This window comes from Dipodomys merriami, unplaced genomic scaffold, assembly GCF_024711535.1.
Source record: "Dipodomys merriami isolate MVZ:Mamm:240054 unplaced genomic scaffold, mDipMer1.0.p SCAF_30, whole genome shotgun sequence".
Lineage (NCBI taxonomy): Eukaryota > Metazoa > Chordata > Mammalia > Rodentia > Heteromyidae > Dipodomys > Dipodomys merriami.
Genome location: NW_027204493.1, coordinates 7,277,189 through 7,300,024, shown reverse-complemented (window position 1 = coordinate 7,300,024; position 22,836 = coordinate 7,277,189). Strand labels below are relative to the sequence as shown.

At 39.7% G+C, this 22,836-nt stretch overlaps 1 protein-coding gene across 3 annotated transcripts in view; it reads left to right on the top strand.

Moving 5' to 3' along the window:
- The window catches only part of Mroh2b (maestro heat like repeat family member 2B), a 67,652-nt gene that overhangs the window by 29,314 nt on the left and 15,502 nt on the right, over positions 1-22,836 (top strand). For 2 of the 3 annotated variants that reach the window (XM_070041102.1, XM_070041104.1), the window contains 12 exons: positions 4,335-4,442; positions 7,616-7,732; positions 8,849-8,956; positions 9,655-9,807; positions 12,920-12,946; positions 13,616-13,735; positions 13,941-14,020; positions 19,708-19,843; positions 19,933-20,028; positions 20,665-20,754; positions 21,124-21,244; positions 21,993-22,090. In XM_070041102.1, the coding sequence (XP_069897203.1) occupies positions 4,335-4,442; positions 7,616-7,732; positions 8,849-8,956; positions 9,655-9,807; positions 12,920-12,946; positions 13,616-13,735; positions 13,941-14,020; positions 19,708-19,843; positions 19,933-20,028; positions 20,665-20,754; positions 21,124-21,244; positions 21,993-22,090 (1,254 nt within the window). The remainder of the gene's footprint in view (positions 1-4,334; positions 4,443-7,615; positions 7,733-8,848; positions 8,957-9,654; positions 9,808-12,919; positions 12,947-13,615; positions 13,736-13,940; positions 14,021-19,707; positions 19,844-19,932; positions 20,029-20,664; positions 20,755-21,123; positions 21,245-21,992; positions 22,091-22,836) is intronic. The other variant, XM_070041103.1, reaches the window with a different exon arrangement.

The following is a 22,836-nucleotide window of genomic DNA, read 5'->3' as shown; positions in this document are numbered from 1 at the left end:
TTGACTACAATTCTTTCACATGTATATAACCAGAAGTGATATGGAAAAATCCTATCATAGTATCTATTTTTAGTTTTTCTAGGCGATGCCACCATGATATCCATAGTGGCTACACTAAACAACACATCATTATCAGCAGGATATAATGGCTCTCTCTCGTCCACACCTTCACCACCATTAATTGATTGTGGTTTTTTCTTTGTTTTTGTCTTTGGTGACCTCACTCTCACTTGGGTGAAATGGAATCTCAGTGTAGTTTTGATTTGTATTTGGCCAACTGCTAAACATGTTGACATTTTTCTACCTAGTTATTGGCCATTTTTTATTCTTTCTGGGTTCATGGCTGTAATCCTAGTGACACGGGAGACTGAGACATGGAGTGTTGAGGTTCATAGCCAGCCCAGGCAGAATAGTCTGCGAAACTCAATCTGCAATTAACCAGCAACATGTTGGCAGTATGGCTCAAATGGTAGAAAGCCAGCCATGAGCTGAGAGTATGTGTAGGCCCTGAACTCAAGCCCCAGCACATACACAGTAGAATATTCTGTTTGATTATTGATTGGACAATTTATACCTTTAGTATTAAATTTTTAACTCTCTATAAATTCTGAATATTAATTATCTCCTGGGTGAATAGCAGCAAAGATTTCCTCCTATTCCATTAGCTGTGTCTTTGATGTGATCATTTTTTCCTCAGTGCAAAAGCTTTAAATTGGCTGCAACAACATTTGCCAATTCTTTTACTTCCTGAGTCTTGGAGTCCTATTCAGAACTTTGTTACCAATTGCTGTAATTTGAAGTATTTTCCCAATGTTTTCTCTATTAGTTTCAAAGTTTAGAGTCTTCTATAAAGTCTTTAATCCATTTTGAATATTTTAAAAGGGTGAGAAATAGAGAGCTGGGGTCAGTCTTTTGTATGTGGATATCCAATTTTCTCAACAGTGTTGAAATAACTACCTTTTCTCCTACATAAGTTGTTGACTCCTTTGTCAAAAATTAGAAAGCTGTAGCTGCTTAGGTTAATTTCTGGGACCTCTGTTCTATTTCATTACTCCACTTGTGCATTTTTATGCCAGGACTGTGCTGTTTTTGTTACCATGGCTCTGTAGTATTATTTGAAACCAGGTACAATCAGGTACAATCACACAATTCTGTGACACCTCAGAATTAGAATTTTAATCAGGATTGACATGTTGTGCTTCCATATGGATTTTCGGATTTCTTTTCTATTTCTGTATAGGTATTTCTGTGGACAATGTCATTCAACTTTTTGTAATGTTTTTTATTGTAAAAATACTATACAGAAGGGTTACCGCTACATGAGTAATGAGTACATTTCCTATTGAACATTGTTACCTCCTCTTTTGTTTATCTTCTACCATCCCTTCCCTTACCACCTCCACAACTCCTCCCTCCCCCACCCCAAAGTTGTAAAGTTCATTTTTTTATGTTGTTATTGTAAAAATACTGTACAGAGGGGTTACAGTTACATGAGTAAAGAGTCCATTTCCTATGGAGCATTCTTGCCTCCTCCTTTGTTTTTCCCCTACCATCCCCTCCCTCCCAACTCCCCCAACTCCTCCCCCGCCCCAAGTTGTAAAATTTGCTTTCAACCTAGTGTGTACATCTGTTTGTCACAATGGGTCAACCTGTATCCTTATTTCAACATTTTGTTATTTTCCTTCCCTCCCCAATTTAGAGAAGTGTATATATAAGATTCAGGGCACCAACACCAAATACAATGCAAACAGGGGTTATACCGTGGGGGAAGAACATACCAGAAAAACAAAAAATCACATAGTATATTATAAATATGTCAAAAACAATAGCAAGAAAGAAAAAACTAGTTGTGTCCCTATCTTGGGGTTCATTTCGCTTAGCATCATCTTATATGGTCATATGTACATAGCTTTTGACCTTTTCTGCTTGTCGTAGACTTATACTAGTTATTGCAAATAAGGGAAACCATGGGACCTATGTTTCTTTGGGCCTGGCTTACTTCACTTAATATAATTATTTCCAAGTCGTAAAGTTCGTTTTCAACATAGTGTCTTGTACATCTCATTGTTATAATGGATCAGCCTTTATCAGATGACATCATTCAACTTTTTATGATAAGTGCATTGAGACTCTTTTTGTAACATGGTCATTTTCGCAATATTGATTCTGTTGATCCAGGAACAAGAGATCTCTTTCCATCTTCTAATGTCTTCAGTTTTCTGTCTTCAGAGACTTATAGTTTTTATTGGAATTTTTCTCATCTCCTTGGTTTTTCATAGGTATTTTTGAAGTGGTTGTGAATAGGATGGTTCTGATTTCTTCCTGAACACATTAGTATTGTTATATAAAAGAGATAAAGATCAGAACTGTCACAATGTAAATGCCCTCAGCAGTTAGTTGTAACCAATGTAAGATCTGAAAGTGACCACTCTTCTCACTTGGACCTCCATTCTGAGACCTGCTTCTCCTCTTAAATTCATGTTTCTCTTACGTTACCTGCCTTCTGTAAAAATTTCTTCCCTAGTTCCTCAAGCTACCATTATGGAATAGTAGTCTTCACTAGGAAGGAGTTGCCTTCTCTAGCAGGAAGCCTCCAGAATATTGCATTTCTGGCTTGGAATGTGGTTTAGTGGTAGAATGCTTGCCTAGCATGCATGAAGCCCAGGGTTCGATTCCTCAGTACCACATAAACAGAAAAAGCTGGAAGTTGTGCCATAACTGAAGTGGTAGAGTGCTAGCCTTGAGTCAAAGAAGATCAGGGACTGCACCCAAGCCCCAGAACTGCAAAGAAAGAAAGAAAGAAAGAAAGAAAGGAAGGAAGGAAGGAAGGAAGGAAGGAAGGAAGGAAGGAAGGAAGGAAGGAAGGAAGGAAGGAAGGAAGAAAGAAAGAAAGAAAGAAAGAAAGAAAGGAAGGAAGGAAGGAAGGAAGGAAGGAAGGAAGGAAGAAAGAAAGAAAGAAAGAAAGGAAGGAAGGAAGGAAGGAAGGAAGGAAGGAAGGAAGGAAGGAAGGAAGGAAGAAAGGAAGGAAGGAAGGAAGGAAGGAAGGAAGGAAGGAAGGAAGGAAAGAAGGAAGGGAGAGAGAGAGAGAATATTGTATTTTTTCTTAATCTTGACTATATAGAAGTATAGTTTGATTTTCCTAAAAAAAAAATATGTGCAAAAATCTTCTTCTCTTATCATTCTAACAGTGTTTAATTTCTTCTCTCTAAGAGGCCCTCTAGATTAGCTCTCTCAATGTTTGCAACTCTTTTCACTAGTTTTGCTATTTAGTGCCTTTTCTAAGCTTCAGGTGGGAAAATATAGTAAAAATATATGTTTTCATTACAGTGGATTTTGTCCTTATTTTTACATACTTTTTTAAATTTAATTTTATTTTATTTGTGAACATACTGTACAGAGGAGTTACAATTACATGGGCAGGATAATGCGTACTTTTCTTTTTTTTAATTTTATATTATTTTATTTGAGAACATACTGTACAGAGGGGTTACAATTACATGGGCGGGATAATGCATACATTTCTTACCAAGCATTGCAGCCTCCTCCTTTGTTTACCCTTCACATCCCTTCCCAGCCTCCCCCCTCCCCCCCAATTATTTTTACATACTGTTAATGGAAGCAGGACAGGAGTTCAGAGGACTCACTATATTTCTGCCTCAGACAATTGGTGGCAAATCAGAAATACTGTTACTACCATGGAAGTTGGCAGAAATGCACTTGCTCACCCAACCAATTTTACAAGACTTCCCAACTCTATCAACACTTGAGAAAATGTTAACTTCAATTTATATTACAAATTATATTTGTCTTTAAATCTTTAAGCACTTATTAAGAGGGAAAAAATTAGTTACTTATAAGAGTATCACATTCTCTATTTCTTTTTCTTTTTTCTTTTTTCTTTTTTTTTTTTTTGTCAGACGTGGGGCTTGAACTCTGGGCCTGGGCGCTGTCCCTCAGCTCTTCAGCTCAAGGCTAGCACTCTACCACTTGAGCCACAGCACCACTCTGGTTTTCTGGTAGTTAACTGGAGATAAGAGTTTCACACACACAAAAAAAAAGAGTCTCATGGACTTTCTTGCCTGGGCTGCTTTGAACCGTGATCCTCAGATCTCAGCCTCCTGAGTAGTTAGGATTGCAGGCGTGAGCCACCAGCACCTGGCTACTATTTCTTTTAATAAGTAGAGAGGAAGAATTCCAATGGAGTTGCTTATTTTATAAGAAAAGAAGTAATCCCATTTAATATACATTTATACTTTTAAAAGATAAGACAACCATTTACTAACAAAAAAACAGTTTATCAGCTATATATGGTTGTATTCCACTTTCTCTCACAGTTGCTTAAAGAATCTTTATGGAAAATCAATGACATGGCCTGGACCATTCAACTGAGTCAGGATTTCAGCCAGCAAATGAACAGTTACAGCAATACCTCCATGGAGAAGGTTGGTTTTTTTTTCAGCTAAGGGACCTTAGGATCTACCTTCTTATCTATATTGCAACCAAAAGGAGTAGAAAATCATTTTTTTTTTAAAGTTCTCAGGATGCTGGGATTTGAGGATCATGTCTGAAAGGCAGCCCAGGCAGATAAACACATAAGATTTTTATCTCCAATTAACCAACAAAAGGCTGGAAGTGGATCTGTGGCTCAACTGGTAGAACACCAATCAGCCTTGAGCAAAAAGCTAAAGGGCAGGACAGCACCTAGACCCTGAGTTCAAGCCCCAGTATACGTATACATGCACATGTGCATGTATGTGTGCATGTGCATGCACACACATACACACAACACACACACACACACAACACACACACACACAACACACACACACACAACACACACACACACAAAAGTTCCCTCCTTTTAAAGATCACTTACTGAAAGTTGAACACTATGACATCCTTCATCTTACAAACGTGCTTAAGTGTTTAGCCATGCCTATCTTCAAGGAATAAGGCAAGAGCATGTACCTTCTAAAGAGATTCTCCTGTACAGAATGAAGAAGAATGGATATTGTCTGCCATATCGCTGGTTAATGTTAGCTTATATCTTAGTTTCCATTGTACCAGTCTTGTGAGGTCAGCTACCAGAAATAAGCTAGTTTAATGAAATCTTGGAAGTAATATTATACTCAACAGCCAGTTCTTCCATTTTTCTAACTATAAATGACCTCTCCATAGCCTTCCACTCCCTAGTCTTCTATTTTAAATGGGATTTGGCTCCAGTGTCTTCTACTGACTCCTAATAGTTTTCTTGGGGAGAACAATGATCCTCTCTAGATCTTCAGCATAATCATCTGTAGGACAGAAACAATACCCATCTTTGGGGATTTTCCTGTTACGAAGGCTCAACATTACAAAATATAGACAATACTAGTAAAGTGCCTGAAACAAGGCTTAAACTTAGTGTAAATGTAGTTTTGATCATGGTTTATATACTTATGTATTACATTATATATTTATTTATATATGTTTATATATAATATAGAATATATGTTCTATAATATATTTGTATTTGTAATATATCTATTATATTACATATATTATGTATTATGTATTATATAATAATATATTATATATTATATATTATATATAAATAACAATAAAATAAGTAATTAAAATAAATAATATATAATATGTAATATATTTTATATATTTATTATATTTATATGTTAAATTACCATTACATTAATATCATTCATAAGTTAATTTTCCTATAAAAACATTTCTTAACTTTTAATTAGTTCCATTGCTGTTTTCCCCCACAGTTCATTTATTATTAACTTTCAACTCTCCTATCTAATTTTTGAAATTCTCCTCACTGGTTGACTTTAATTTGGTGTAGAATACTGATTCTCCAAACTAGCCTTCCAGGCCCGCAGACACCCATTAAGAAGATTTCATGAGCAAAACCTCATTTCTGCACAAACTTGCCCTTTGCACTTTATGGCATAACATTGATCCAACAGCTCCCAGACTCCACAGGCTTATGCCAGGATAATGGTAATATGGGTAAGCAGAGTAATTTAAGCAGTGAGCAGCCTAGATTGTTGTCAGCCTTTACACTAAGCACAAATAAGAGGATGCCAGTTCGCTTTTGCTGGATATCAAGTTATAGTTAGTGACTTTAAATAGTAGAAACCCATTTAGTTTACTATTTTATACTTTGACACTTGGCTAGGTGGAGCTCAGCTAGACAGTCTTCTCAGTTCAGCCAAGCTCACAGGGGTATTGTAGAGGTTGGCTTATGTAGGACGGACTTGATTAGCGAGCTTTATGCCTGTGTTCTCACTCGCCAAAAGAGTGAGTCTCACCCTCATGTGATTGCAAAAAAATGTGCACAGTCTCTTGACGTATACCTTCAGGAATGGCACACGATTATTTTTATCACATTTGGATTCTCACAGTAAATCACAAAGGCCATTCTAAGGACTAAGAAAATAAACTACTTTCTTGATAGAAAGAGTTGCAATGCCTCCAAGTAAGGAGGCATGCTAGAGGAAGAAGAGAAACACAGTCGCTTTTGCACTCCACTGCATTTTCTCCAGGTGCTGGGTTCCTGTTTCCTGGATTCGTCACTAAATCACAAGCAGGAACATAATATACAATGAACAAAACTCAACAACCAACAGCAGAGAAGCAGATCTGAAAAGCTTTGAGATTCACTTTGTAGACCTAAGTCAGATTTTCCTCTTCATGGTGTCAATATTTTCTACAGCCCAAGACTTTCAAAGACTCTTTTGCATTTTGCACTTTTTCTCCAAGACAGAGTTATAGAGATGCTTGGCAGATTAGTATTTGCTTCTATGTTGTGTAGAGTTTTTCTCATTGTAATTCTATTATCATAGGAAACATTTTCCTTGGACAGCCAAGAATACTGCCTAGAGAGTCTCAATCTAATCAAGGCTCTGCCCACTCTCACAGTTGCGATTACAAAATCATTCCATTTTGCTGTTGTCCTCTTAATCCAAGCCAGAATTGTCTGTGCAATATCTCCTGGATGTGTTTGTTTCATTTCAGCTTTTTGTTCTAGTCCCTCGACTTGTTTCATAGACCACCTTCTGATCAATGATAACCATTCAATCGCTGTGAGCCACACTCAGTCCTGGAAGTGAACTGGACTGTTTGCTCTCCTGCACATGACAAGATAGAGACTCGAAATAAAGTGAAGCTCATCTGATATTGCATAGCTATTACTGATTTGAATCTCAGAACACAAACTTAAGCCATCTTCAAAATAATCCTGTTTCCAATAAGCCTGGTTATCCAATGAGCATTTGTAAAGCACGTATTAGCCACCCAAAACCTATACACTGGAGATAATACATAAGGACCCTCAGCTTGCCAAGTGTTGAAATTCTGACAAGCAAGAAAAATGGACTATTGCAGTATGGAGTGAGAGTCTCTGTGCTGGCAGGGACTGAGGAGTAGAGAGGAGCACAGGTAGAAGACAGAGCCTGGGGCAGGAGCCCCTTTCCGGAAGGGATAATATGCAGACACACATGACTATTAAGCAGTTCCCAGTCAAAGCCAATGTGTTTCCTCTTGACCACTGCTTTAACTCTTTCCACAAAAATCCAATCATTCAAACCTTTGCTGTTCAACTTCTGTGTTCCAGAAATTCCTTTGGAAAGCCTTGGGAACCACCTTAGCCTCCTGCCAAGATACAAATTTTGTAAGCTCACAGATTAAGGAATTTCTGGTTTCTCCAAGCCAGCTGGGGGACCAAAGACAGGTGAGAACCCCTGCCCTCGATTTTTCTTAAGATAATGACCATTAATCCTAACTACAAAACCTGTGACAGGTCTGATGATAACGTCTTACTTATAACCAGAGTTATTTGTTAATGAATTCATGATACTCCAAAAGAGTATCTTTAGAAGAATGAGGTTTTGCTATTTAAATGCCAATGCTCAATTTTTTTTATTTGAGTCTGTAGGAAATTTTGGAAAATGAATTTCAAACTTCCTTACTTCACAAGAACATCTTTTGTATGTGTGTGGGGCATGACTGTGGCCATCAAAATCATTGACTTTACAAGATGACAGTAACTTTGAAACCAAGCCACTGTCATTCAGCCTAAGTGATGAATCCATTTACTCATTTCCTAACTAACCTGGGCTAAAGATAGTGTGTTAAACATCTCTCCTCAGAAATTCTGCGAGGGTTAGAGTTCTTTCTTCTATGTTACACAGGAGAAGCCATTAGACATCATTGAACTTTGAAAACGGCTTCTCTATTGCTAGAATTTCTTTTCTCATCCTCAGAGATTATCATCTATTGCTCTTAGCACAATTTTCCCATCTTTGTTAGACTTTTAGTTCTGTATCTAAGAGACAAAGTTATACTTGTACCCATAGCATGCTTTATTCCTTTAACATAAGTTCTTGGATGTCCCACACTGACAACCAGTCCAACGGCTCACCTGCTTGGTTACTTTAGGCTTCTGCTGCTTGGTGTCACCCTGTTTATGTTCCCATCATGGGCTACCATGTGTACATTGAAATGTCGCCCAGCCCTCACTTCCATTTTTCTGCTTTTCTAATCACCATCTGGCATGCAATTTATTGACGAGCGTACTGATGTTTGTGGTGCCTTGTTTCACTTTCCTATTGCTCTGGTACCAGTTCCCTTGTCAGTTTGCCTCACACGGACAGAGCTTTATTCTCCACTGTATCCCCGACACCAAGAAGAACACAATAGATATCCCCTACATACACATTCTCCACTGTATCCCCAACACTAGAAGAACACAGAATAGATATCCCCTATATACTTGCCAAATGAATGAATGAATGGAAAGTAAACTGATGAATGAAAACTCAAAACCTTATTCCTTCTCTGCCTTCAGGGAACAACATCTGTTTTAGGATATTGTGCTGAGAACCATCTGGACATTGTCCTAAAAGTACTTAAAACATTCCAAGAGGAGGAGAAGTTTTTTTTAAATCGATGTAAGGTAAAAAGAATAATCTTCTCTAAAGTTCTTGGTCACTAAAATGACGAGCAATACCAATTTCTTCCAGGTGTATTGTATCTGCACATTTCTTTTAAAAAGAAAATTGTCCTTATAACTGTGCAAAGGACCTTTGGGGTGACCATTGCAGCATGTATGTAATGGCTTGTGATCAAGTTCACCCCTCCTGTGTCATTCCTTTCCTTTTCTATATTATTCTCACTTCAGCCCCCAGGTCTACATTCTAGGTCAGAACTCTCCAAACTCAGGCCCCACATGCCCACCAGCAAGATCCAGGCCCGCTGCACTTCCGTCTCAAGTGCTGACCTGGAAGCTCCTAACGAGCTCTGTGTATGCCTGCATTTGTCCTGCCAGCAGCTGTTTTAGGCCTCACTGGTGGCTATGATTATGTTTGCTCTGCTTCCCCCCATGGGAAGGAGGGATCCGTTGAGTAAATAATTAGCAGACACGTCTTCTACTCTCCATGTGCTCTCTCTAACACAAACCGGTGAGTCTCATGATAGTTCTGGTTGTCTGCATTTGTATGAGCAAAAGTATGCCAATGTTAGACTCGTTTTCAATCATTGCGTGTCCAGTTTCTTAGCTCCTGTAGTGATCCATAGACTTAGGGGGGAAAAAATATGAGAACAGAAGAAACTCCTTAAATCACATCTTTATATCTCCCTTTCCCTGATCTTCAGGGCATTTTTTCTGGTAAAAGGACTCTGACCAAGATTGACCTCATAGTGATCTATGGAGCCGTAGCCCTTCATGCTCCCAAGCTACAACTTCTCACCAGGCTTGACCAAGACATCATGGCCCAAATCCTGTTTCTGTATAGCCAGTGTTCTCAGGTAACACCTGTCACAGGGCTGCCTTGATTTCTAGATTGGGATTACAAACCTTGCTGAGGATCAACTCGTGGGAATCATTAGAATCTTTCAGCTGAAAAGATACAAGCAGAAGGAAAAAGAAAGAGAGAGAGAAAAAGAAAAGGAGGAAGGAAGGAACAAACGAACAAAGGAAGGAAGGAGGGAGGGAGGAAGGGAGGGAGGGAAGGAAGGAAGGAAGGAAGGAAGACAGGGAGGGAGGGAAGAAGAAAATAAAAGATCAGATATGTTTAGGAGATGAGAACACAAAAAAAATATTATTCTATTATTCGATAGAGTCAGGTATTTTGTTTTTCTCTCCAAGGGCCTTGGGCAGTTCATGTTGTACACTTCCACATGCCTTCCCTGACCAGTTGTACCCATGGTGATCTCAGACTTGTTTGACATTAAAATAATTACTCCTGTATTACTTTGAGCAACTGGCTTATTACTTCCCTATGGTAGTCCCAGAAGTGTTAACCAGTGCTAACAGGCCAAACAACCTGTTACATGATAACATGTATAAATCATTCAGAGCAGTGCACCCTATGTGTATTGTTTAAGTGAATAGGTTATGTCATGCATCATCTACTCAGTCCATCTCATGCTGTATAGTATTTTCCCTCCACATTCACCCCCAGAAACCATGAATGTCCTTATACCTTTCAAACATGCCCAGCATATACCATCCCCAGAGAAACCAGCATTCAAACTCACCCCTTCAACTTTGTCCCATTCCCCAACACATTTTTTGTGGTTTTTGTAAATGAACTGCTTCATACAGACTGTCAATTCAAAGCTACTTCTGTAGATAACTGTCAGAATGACCTACTAAGATTCACCAGGGATGAAATTTAAATACAGCTTCCCAGAGTGGATGGAAAGTGAGTACGTAGGTCTCAGGAAGGATGGAAATGGTGGTAAAGTGTTAGGTGTTCAGAACTGTTCCTGCTTAGAGATATGTGGGCTTCTGCTCTTCAGTGCCTCTGCGTTAGGATCTGTGCCTGAGGCCCCTCATCTTCTGCTGTGTGTCTTCTATGTCCCCACAAGCCACATTTTTGACCCATAAGTGCCACTGGTATTTATTCATATGTGTACATGATGGTGAGCCCATGAAACCCTATATACCAGCATTCAGTAATGGAAGGATCTCCAAACCTTTATTTCATGAGAATTACCTGGGAGAGCCTGTTAGAAATAGAGAGGCCTAAAAACTGTAGGTTTAGGGTCAGAGCCCCAGCTGCAAGTGTCCCAATGGACTTGGCTGAGCCTTCTATCCCAGAGGACAATAAAAGACATTGTAGTGGTGGAGGGCAGAGAAAGGAGATGTAATCGACCTAGCTATGTCACAAAGAACAGATAAAGGAGTTTTCAGTGGACCTCATTCTGTCTTCAAGGGACTGGCAGGACCCTTGAAAGGTTATAGGAGGGGAAAGCAAAGGAGAAGGTTGGAGAGAGCATGGCTGACAGAACAGCTCTGGGTCTTTAAGGGGATCTGGAGTCGTCCTGGCTGCCACCATTTGAGAGGCCAGTCTGGCTCCCATGAGAGGATTACTCCTGCTTTGGGGTATAATCTCACAACCATAGGCAGTTACTCCCATTTTGGGGGGTGACCTCATCCTGGGGTCATCTGTCACACGTGGCTCAGTGCTGCCTGGGGATACTTTCAGATCCTTGTCAGAAAGATATTTATTGATTGCCTCATCATTATTGGGAATCCAAAGTAACTCTAGAAGAACAAGAGTTATGGGAGAGGGGGGAGGGGAGAAGGAAGTTAGCCAGGAAAACTAGAGCCAAGGAGGATGAAATGGAGTCAGTGTGGCCAGGCCAGTGACCAAGCCTCCTTCACTGAGGAGCTGATGCTGATGTCCCACGTAGCTATTGTCAGTTCTCATCTATGATGAGAGGAGAGATCAAGATGATTAAGATAATGGGGTATACACTGAGGATATAGTAAGTTCTGTCACACAAGAGGTGGCACAGGTAATACAGGAAAACATTCAGGAATTATGTGGGAAATGGACTTGAATCACAACAACCTCTATCACAGACACATTTTTTAAAAGGTAGGAAAGTTATTTGTAAATAATAAGTTAATACAGTCAAGGATGCTGACACACACCCGCAATCCCATTTCTCAGGGGACTAAGGCAAGAGGCCTGAGTCTTTGAAGCCAGTCTGGGCTACAAAGAAAGACCTTGTATAAAATAATTACATAAAATAAAATAAAGGGCTGGGAAGGTGGCTCAGTGGTAGAGTGCTTGCCTTCATGCCTGAGGCCCTGGGTTCGATTCCTCAGCACCACATAAGAAAAAAGCCGGAAGTGGCGCTGTGGCTCAAGTGGTAGAGTGCTAACCTTGAGCTGAAGAGCTGGGGGACAGTGCCCAGGCCCAGAGTACAGGTACCACGACCAGACCAAAAAAAAATAAAAAATAAAAAATAAAATAAAAATATAGAATCCAAAAACTATAGACTCTGCCTTAAAATGCCTGAAATCAGCTACAAATATTGAAAAATTACAAACTCCTAGAGATATTTCAATGCCAGATTTGAAGGAAGTGTCTCACAGCACAGCAAACAAAGGTAGTTGGCAGCTCTCCACGGTGTGCATTTTGGCTTCATGCGGTCTTCTTGTGGAGAAAACTGCACGCAAACCAATATGCAAGAGACATTGACTGAATTACATCACTCAGGTTATATTTAATGTATCATGTTTGTTTTTAACACCAGCATCACTGCAAATCTGACCAGTCAGGCAAAGCTGCCCTGTAAGACTTTGCACTTTTACAATTTTTCAGTGCCCTCTCCTCCCCTCCTCCAAGAGCATTTTCACCTTTTAATTCCAAACTATCAACCTCTCAGACCTGATTGCAAGTTTGCTGTCTTTATCCTGCCTTCTGTAGCTTGCTCATGACTTAACAGCCAGTGAGATGATTTCTCACTTTAAAATTGGGAAAGAAAATGGCCCTCACACCTGCCTGAGCAAGACTCCAAGCCAGACAATCCTTCAGCTTAAGGGGTGGAACATTGGGGGCTGTGGGTATCTTTGACTGCTGCTCTCTGAGTATTTGATTTGCTTTTGCTTTTAATTTTTCAGGTTCTGGGCATGTCTGTGATGAATAAGGTATGTGATGATAGATGATGCTAAAGTAGATAAGTCAGTAGACAGACAGACAGATGCTGGGTAATAGATGATAGATAATAGATGATGGGTAGATTGGTAGATTGGTAGATGGATGGCAGATAAATGGTTAGATTCTACCATTTTAGCCACACACACCCCCACCCTAGCAAAAAAAAATTAACAAAATAAAGTAACTATTTAAAGATAGATAGATACATCTAGATAGACAGAGAGAGAGAGAGAGAGAGAGAGAGAGAGAGAGAGAGAGAGAGATAGATAGATAGATAGATAGATAGATAGATAGATAGATAGATAGATAGATAGATAGATAGAAAACTGCATTACACTGAGCAATATTAACATTAAACATTTATTTTAATTATACATTGGATCCTTGAAGGAATTGTGAACTGTTTTCTATTATGGTTTTTAAAATTTCTTGAAAAGTCATTCCTCAGGAGAAACTTCAATAGTTGAGGACAGTAGAAGTGGATGACCTTTATTTCTCAATCTCCCTGCAACTTAGATCCTAGGCTAGGATATGGATGGCAAAGGGAACAAAGATTCCTACTCCTGTTCGGGTGCGTGTTTCAACCTTAGGTCACACATTTAAAGACCCAGCTGTGGTGCCTCAGAACATGGCTTGCACTGTGACTCGTTTTGCTTTAGGACATGGACCTGCACATGAGTTTCACAAGAAGTATCACTGAGATTGGCATTGCCATCCAAGATGCTGAGGATAACAATTTCCAGTTTTCCTACAAGGAGATGCTGCTTGACTACATGCTGGTGAGTGGGCAGAGAAGGAAAGGGCAAGGGCCTGAACATGCCAACTGTTAAGTCAGTAAAACTCAGCAGTTCCCTAGAACAGATTTCTGCCTTCCTTCTGACCCAGGTATACAAGGGCTCAGGAAGCTGGGAGGTATGCCTGGGAACTCCCCTGAGGCTTCCTAAAATGGGCCTAAAATGGTTCACTTCCTTGTTTGTGTTGCAGAACTTGATAAAGGATGAGCCCCTGGATTCCTTAGCTAGCCCTGTTCGATGGAAAGCCTTAATCGCCATCAGATATTTAAGGTAGAGAGAACCTTGGCGGGGTGGTTATAGACATAAAGGATTTCCCTCCCCCTCCCATGGAACCGCTGGCAGAACTGTCTACTGACTTCGATGTACCTTCCAAAATAAACGTACTTCATTGATAGGGTCGAAGAGTTGACACCCTGGCTGAGTTGGTTATTCCATGACTGGTAGGAACAAGGAACTAATCAGAGGACCCAGATTTGTTGAGACTAGGAGACTGAAATTCCTATGCAAGAAGAGATTTCCTAGAGTTTGGCCTTCAGGGAAATTTTAAGTAAGTTTGTACTCTACAGAAGTTGTCAAGCTGTTGATTTTCTCTTCACGCCATGTGCTCCCCTACGATCATTGATTCTCCGGGAACATCATCATGTCTTTCATCTTAAAATGTCTGTTTGTGTTTAGTTGTGATAAACAACATAAACTGATCATCTTAGTCATCTTTAGTTGTATACTTGAGTAGCATTAAGGACAACCACATGATTCACACTATTATGTAAGAAATCTCCAGAACTCTTCTAATCTTGTGTGATTGAAACTATATCCATTGAGCAATGACTCTTCATTCTCTGCTCCCCACAGATACTAGAAACCACTATTGCATTTCTGTCTAATCTAGGCAGCTCGTATGCATGAAATCATACAGTATTTGTATGTGCCCCAATTTTTACTTCAAATCATGTCCTTAAGATTCGCCCATAGTGTAGCATCACAGATCAAAATTTCATGCCTTTAGTAGGCTGAAGAACATTTCATTTTATGCACAGACCACATTTCATTATTTACTCATCTGTTGGTGAATACATGGATTTCTTCCACCTATTAAGGTCTAGTGAATAATGCTGCTATAAGCATGGATGTGAAAATATCTCTTCATGACCCTGCTTTTCAGCCTTTAGGCATATACCTAGGAGTAGGATGGCTGGAATATATAGTTATTTTATTTAATTTTTTGAGGAAATATCACACTGTGTTCCATGACAACAGCATAATTTTCTACTTTCTCCAACATGGCACAAGAATTCAAATTTCTCCATAGCTTTACCAACACTTGTTAGTTTATGCTTTCTTTAGAAGTAGTCACAAAATGAGATAGTATCTTATTTTGACTGACACTTTCCTAATATTTCATATTAGGGATTATTTCACATATTTCTTGGCCATTTTTGTATCTTCTTTAGAAAAATGTCTAAGTCCATGAAGCCCTGGGTTCAGTTCCTCAGTACCACATAAACAGAAAAAGCTGTAAGTAGCACTGTGGCTCAAGTGGTAGGGTGATAGTCTTGAGCAAAAAAAAGCTCAGGGACAGTTCCCAGGCTGAGTTTAAGCCCCAGGACTGGCAAAAAACAAACTACTTTTAAGCCAGGTGTGGGTGGCTCATGCCTGTAATCCTAGGCACTCAGGAGGCTGAAATCTGAAGATCATGGTTCAAAACCAGCCTGGGAAGGAAACCCCATGAAACTCTTATCTCCAATAAACCACCAGAAAACCAGAAGTGGCTCTGAGGCTCAAGTGGTAGAGTGCTAGCCTTGAGCTGAAGAGCTGAGGGACAGCACCCAGGCCTAGAGTTCAAGCACTACGATCAACAAAGGAAAGAAAGAAAGAGAGACAGAGAGAGAGAGAGAGAGAGAGAGAGAGAGAGAGAGAGAGAGAGAGAGAGAGAGAGAGAGAGAGAGAGAGAACAAAGAAAAATGTCTAAGTCCTTTGTCCATTTTTAAAATCAAGATTTGTTTGTTATTGTTGAGATACAGTAATTCCTCACATATTTTAGAGCTTAACCCCTTGTTAGAGGCATGTTTACAAATATATCTCTCATTCAATAGGTTTTACATAAGTTACAAGTTTTTACATTTGATGTTGTTTCATTCACCTAGATTTGCTTTTGTTGTTTGTATTTTTGGTATCTGTAGAACTCTCAGTCAAAACATTTTTCTTAATTTGACATTATTAACTCCCCCCGTCATTCTCAGTCCCTTTCACACCCCCATTTACCCCTCAACACAGTCTAACAATTATATGTGTACATATAAATATGTATTTAGATCCCAATATTAAATATGAGAGCAAATGTTCAACCTTTGTCCTTCTAAACCTGATTCTTTCGCCTTAACCATCATTACCTCCAGTTTCCTCCTTTTTCATTCAAGTGATAAAATTTTATTCCTTGTTATGGATAACTAATACTCCATTGTATATATGTACCACATTTTCTTCATGCATTTATCAAAGAGCATTAAGTTGATTCCAATGTTTGGATAGTGCATAGTGAATAGTGCAGCAAAATGTATGGATGTACAAGTGTCTCTGTGATCATAACTTACCTTTCTGTGGGTACATGAAAAGTAATCACTGCATTACATGGTAGTTCTAATTTCAGTTGTTTGAAGAACCTCTATACAGATTTCCGTGGTGATGGTACTAATTTGCATTCCCACCAACAGTGTATAAAGGTTCTTTTTTCTGAACATCACCAGCACTTGTTGTTTGTATTCTTTTTACTTTAATTACATTTTCTTTATCTTTAAGTAGTTATACAATGTTGTTACTATTCAACAAATCAGTGTATGAACACAACGCATCTTGACCAGTGTCACTCCTTTGCATCCTTTTACCCCTTCCCTTCCAACCCCACCTCTTCCCTTAGTTTTCTTAGTTTTGTAGGATGTGTACTGAATTTTATGATTGGATTCTCTCCCTCTTCCTCTCTTCATTTGTTTATCTTCTCCTCTTGACCCCAACCTTTTGAATATATATTTCCTGGTATTCATTTTGTTAGTTTATGAGTTAGCCTTTCTAAGGAATTACATCATTTGACTTTCCCCCTGAAAATACCATATTTCAGCTAATACGTGTGTGTATACTTGCATACAACATGTGTTTTCTTACAATTTAAAAATTAGTTCTAGTTTCTACATATGAAAGGAAACATGCATCTTTTGACCAGGTCATTCCATTTCTTTGCAAATGATATACTTTCATTCTTCCTAGTGGATGAGTAAAATTTCATTGTATGTGTGTGCATTTTCTTGATTCATTGTACATTTATGGCATCTGGCCTGGGCTGTGGTGAATAATGCTGCAATAAACATGGTTGTGCAGATGGCTTTACTGTATCCTAGTTTGTAATCTATCCTAGCTTGTAATTTTTCATAAAAAAAAATGCCAAAGAGTGAAATTACTGGATCATAGGGTAATACTATGTTAAGTTTACACACACACACACACACACACACACACACACACACACACACACACACACACACACACACACACACACACATACACATACACATATATATATATATATATATATATATATATATACTTTAAAAGTTGTATAGAGGGGTTACAGTTACATGAGTAGGGTAATGAGTACAATTTGTAGTGAGCATTGTTACCTCCTCCTTTGTTTTCCCCCTACCATCCCTTCCCTCCCCTCTTCCCTATGTTAAGTTTTTGTTGAGGAATCTCCACAGTGCTTCCCAGAGTGGTTAAACAAATTCACATTCTCACAACAGTGCATTAGAGTTCCTTTTTGCACAGCTCCATGCCATCATCTGTCATTGTATGCTTGATGATGACCATTCGAACTGAGATGGAATCGCAGTGTTGTTTTGATGTGTGTTTCCTATATTCTTGATAATAGTCATTTTTACTGAGTGAAATGAAATCTCAGTGTCATTTTGATTTGTATTATCAGGGATTAAAACAAATGTATTTTTTGTTTATTTTTTTGTGCTGGTACTGAAGCTTGAACTCAGGGCCTTGAATTCAGCATTTTTGAGCTCAGCATTTTTGCTCATTGCTGGTGTTCTACAACTTGAGACCCACCTCCAAGCCAGTGTTTTGCTCATTAATTGAAGATAAGTCTTAGGCATGTCTGCCTGAGCTGTCTTTGAACCTCAAGCTTCAAATCTCATCTTCTTGATTAGTTAGAATTACAGATATGACCTATAAGGCCCCACTTTAAACAAATCTTGAAGACAAAATAATGGTAAACTAGGTTAGACTATTTGGCGGGGGGAGAGGGGGCAGTGTTTTTGCTAGTCATGGAGCTTGAACTCTGGGCCTGACCACTGTCCCTGAGCTCTTCAATTCAAGGCTAGCACTCTACCACTTGAGCCACAGTGCCTTTCCAGCCTTTCCTGGTTATGTGGTGCTGAGGAATCAACCCAGGGCCTCATGCATGCGAGGCAAGCACTCTACCTCTGAGCCAACTACCCAGCCCCAGGTTAGACTATGAAGACGTGTTGCCAAGCAGAAATATATGCATGTTATATATGCCATTAAAAGTTGTCTTTTAAAAAGTTGGCTGCTGCAGATAATAAAGACAAGAATAATCTAAATAGAGCTTTCCTAGCTAAATTGAATTTTAATCCTCTCTGAGAAGCTTTCATGTTGCCTTAAGATTATCATCATTTCTTGTTTGTTTACTAACTTGGTATCTTATTATCTTAATTTACATTTTATTTAATAACAAAGGGAAGTTTTTATGTTTATTGAGAATTTGCCTTTTTTTAAGTTGTGTTAAGTTTTGTTCTGACCCCCATGATGTTTATATAAATGTATGAAAGAAGAAAAACAGATTCTAGCCAGATGCCAGTGGCTCACACTTGTAATCCTAACAACTCAAGAGGCTGAGATCTGAGAATCATGGTTCAAAGCCATACCAGGGAAGAAAGTCCCTGAGACTGCTATCTCCGAGTAACTACCAGAAAACTGAATATGGTGCTGTGCCTTGAGCAAAAAGAAGCTCAGGAACAGCACTCAAGCCCTGAGTTCAAGCTCCAGGACCAGCAATAAAATAAAAAATAATAAATAAAATAAAATAATAAAAATTAAAAAGATTCACATACATTATTCATTGATGAACCTATAAGAATCTAAGAACTTATCTTACCTGTGGCAGCATATAGAAAGCAAGAGGACATATGTAACTGATTAAAAAAAATCTTAAAGTATAGAGAGATCTAATTGAAGCTTCTAATTTGGAGATCTCTCTCTCTCTCTCTTTCTCTCTCTCTCTCTCTCTCTCTCTCTCTCTCTCTCTCTCTCTCTCTCTCTCTCTCTCTCTCTCTCTCTCTCTCTCTCTCTCTCTCTCTCTGCCCCCCTTTCTGGAGAAAAATGAATCAATAATGTTATTACAGATCATATAATGCAGTGTTAAAAATGCAAAATAAATAATTGTTCATTCCTCTAATAACTTAGTACTGAGATATACTGACTATACTCACCAAGACATGACTTTATGTCCCAATCTCTCCTGCACTTGTTACCACCTCTGTCAACATCCTAACCTTTCAGAAAATTCAACAGACTTTTCCCATATTGAGTCAATTCACGCCCAGCACCAGTAGCTCTTGCCTGTAATCATAGCTACTCAGGAGGCTGAGGTCTGAGGATCACAGTGCAAAGCCAGCCTGGGCAAGAAAGTCCATGAGACTCTCATCTCCAATAAACTAGTCAGAAAAAAAAATAAAATGAAACAGAAGTGGAGCTGTGGCTGCAGCGGTAGAGCACTAACCTTGAACACAAACAGGCTGAGGAACGGCATCCAGGCCCTAAATTCAAGCCCTGAGATGGGCAAAGGGGGGGGAGAGAACCCACCAATTCACAGATCTCGATCATTTTAATGGGTGTTTCTGGATGCAAACAATATCCATTTCTCTGTGTGGTTCTCCTTCCAGCAAACTGAAACCTCGGCTCTCATTGAAGGGCCATCTTCATATCCTTGAAGAGAATATCCGACGACTCCTGCCACTCCCACCTCTGGAAAAGCTCACAAGCGAGGGTGAGACAGACAAGGACAAGGAGCACATTAACGTATGTGGCAGTGAGCACAGAGTGGAAAGCTGCGGTGGGGACTGTCCCCTGACGGCCGGGGACTCACACTCACTCACCTCTGCTTTCAGTTTCTATACGAAAGATCCATGGATGCTCTAGGAAAGCTGCTGAGGGCCATGATATGGGATAATGAAGATGCGGATGACTGCGAAGAAATGTTTAACGTGAGCAGAGTCACCACCCACACTGATTCTCCTACACTCCGATCTGCCCAGTACCGTGGCACCAGTGTGCCACGCCAGCCTAGATACTCCACGTGCACAAGAAGACATCCAGCCTGACCAACCCCCCTCAGCATGGAATAACACTCCACTAAATAGATAGGCACAGTAGCTAAGTGAATCTGACCATATAAAATAATCTTCTGTAAAAATGAACTCCGGAAATGGAAACAAGGGTTGTTTTTGTTTTCTTTGTTGCTGTGTTTGTTTTCTTTATGTCTTGTTTGTTCATTTATCTGTCTTTGGGAAGATAAGGGTGGCACAGTACTGTGGGACAAATGAAGCAGTGATGCTCACTAGACACCGTTGAAAATGAGCTATACAACTTGGGATGGGGACATGAGGGGAAAGCAGAGAGCGAGGTGAGGAAGGAGTGAGATTGTGCAAAAGGATATGTACTGTTTACCTGACATGTAACTGAAACACCTCCGGGCATCATCTTTACAATAACAATCCTTTTTAATTGGGTGAAAGTGGGCAGAGAAAGGACGGTGAGCAGAGCCCAAGGGAGGAACACAGAATGAGCCTAAACGAATATGAAGAATACTAAGCAAAAGAATTTTATTCTCTAACCAACAGCTTCTCCGAATGTGGCTCGTTTCACCAAAAGAGTGGGAAAGAGAAAGAGCCTTCCAGGTTATGGCTAAAGTACTGACGAATGATATTACGGTGAGCAATCCCCTGGAAATACATACATCCCATTGCTCATGAACCACAGGGACTTCCGAGGCCTCCAGAATCTCAGTCCCCTACGTGATAAATCTCAGGCTCCAGATGAAGGGTTCCCAGCAGATCATGGGGGCAGTATCTCACATTCTGGAGTGTGGGGGCTGGCGTCCTACATTGAGGCTCGCTGGCTTCTCGGCCTGTTTATTCGCTCATTTTTCCACTGCCCTTAAGACATCTTTAGAGGCTTTTCTGTGATTCCGCTACATTCTAAGGCCATGTGGAGTGAAAGTGGGATTTGAGATCAGTGCAGTAATAACCTGGGACCTTATCAAGTGTCCTCACCACCCAAGCATCTCCTTTGCCCTACAGGCGCCACAGAACTTCAAAATAGGGTCACTCCTTGGACTCCTGGCTCCTCACTCCTGTGACACCCTGCCCAGCATCCGTCAAGCAGCTACTAGCTCAACCATTGGTCTGTTCTGTGTAAAAGGTGAGAGGGGAAGGGAACCCACAAATGAAGGGTTCTCTTCCTGTGAAGAAAAATAGAAATATACCCACTTTTTATCTTTTGTTAGCAAAATTTACTATGCAAAGGGACTTCACTGTGATCATTACGTACATTCTAAGTGCCTTATGTCCTACTGGGCTAGGCCTTGTTACCAAGAATGGCTCAAAGCATTCAAATTACAAGCAGGAAGTCATTGCTGCTTAGGTCTGTATTTATAAATTGATATCAACAATCACTTGTTCAGTTGTTGGTTATCTCTTTTCTTTCTTTTTTTTTTTTTTTTTTTGCTATAGTTACTCCTTTTTATTTTCCCCAAAGTAGCTCCCCAATGAATGGACCTCCAAAAGAAATAGCACTGTAGCAGGGTTGTTAAAGCCAAGACGATCATGAGACAGAACAGGGTTCAAGTTCTGACTGCTCTGTGTTTACTCTGTGACCTTGAGAAAATGACTTCGTGGATCTCTATCTTGGTTTCCTCATCTGCAAAAATACAAGCCCGACCATGGAGCTTTTACCTCAGGTGGTCTTTACGACTGATAAAAGTGATCCTTACAAGCAGAGTGTTGAGCTGGGCACTGTGTACAGAAAGTACTCTCAGGTTCACCATCTCATCAGCAGACCTTACTGGTATTTATTTAAAGGCATGCAGCAGCTGAAATATCACTATGTCAAAACAGTGTGTTGGAGTCTCTTGAGCGCTCATGTGTGTTTGTCCCTTGGTTGATTTTAGGCATTCACTTGGAAGTGGAAAGACTTCAGGGCTTACAGGAAGGGCTGGCATGTGATGATGTGCAGGTCCAGATCAAGATTGCCTCCAAAATAGCTAAGGTAATAAAGATGGAAGACTATCCATGAGGGATAAAGACCATTCTTGGCTAATTTCCAAGTGAGTACATTACTAACACCCCATTAGGAAAAGAGGCAAGACTTTGGACAGTCAAGTGAAATGAAAGACCTTTTTCCCTGTCATTCATGAACTCTGTTTGCATGTTCCTTCCAAATACCTGCTACTAAGCATAGCATCTGATAAAAAAAAAAAAAAACTTTGCAAACTCTGTGGCTTTTCCACTAGTATAGGATGTAGTGGAATGGAATGAATGGAAGCAGGCTTTGAAATCAATGATATGGATTCTATGTGCCCTGTCTGATATTTAGTCTATACTTTTCTAAAACAAAACAAATAATCAGACTCATAGCTTACAATGAGTTACTGTGAGGACTCACTGACTCAAACATTCCACCTATTATCTCTTGAGCATTTAGAACGTGCTGTGCTCTGTTCTAGGCTCTGTGGAGAGAGGAAGACAAACTTCCTGCTTTTACTACATCCTAGTAAAGGAAGTCTGAGAAGTAACTATACCAAGTAATAATAACTGAGAAAAAAATAAAATCAAGTAAGGAAAGGAGGGAGAGATGATCCTCTAGAAAGAAATTATGACAGAATCTTGACAATATTTGGAAAAGAGCACTCCAAGTAGAGGAGAAATGGCAAATTTAGAGGCCCTGAGGTGGAGAAAGAGGTATGCAGTGAAATCTTAGGAGACAGCTCAGAGCTGTTTCAATGGCTTTCCAAG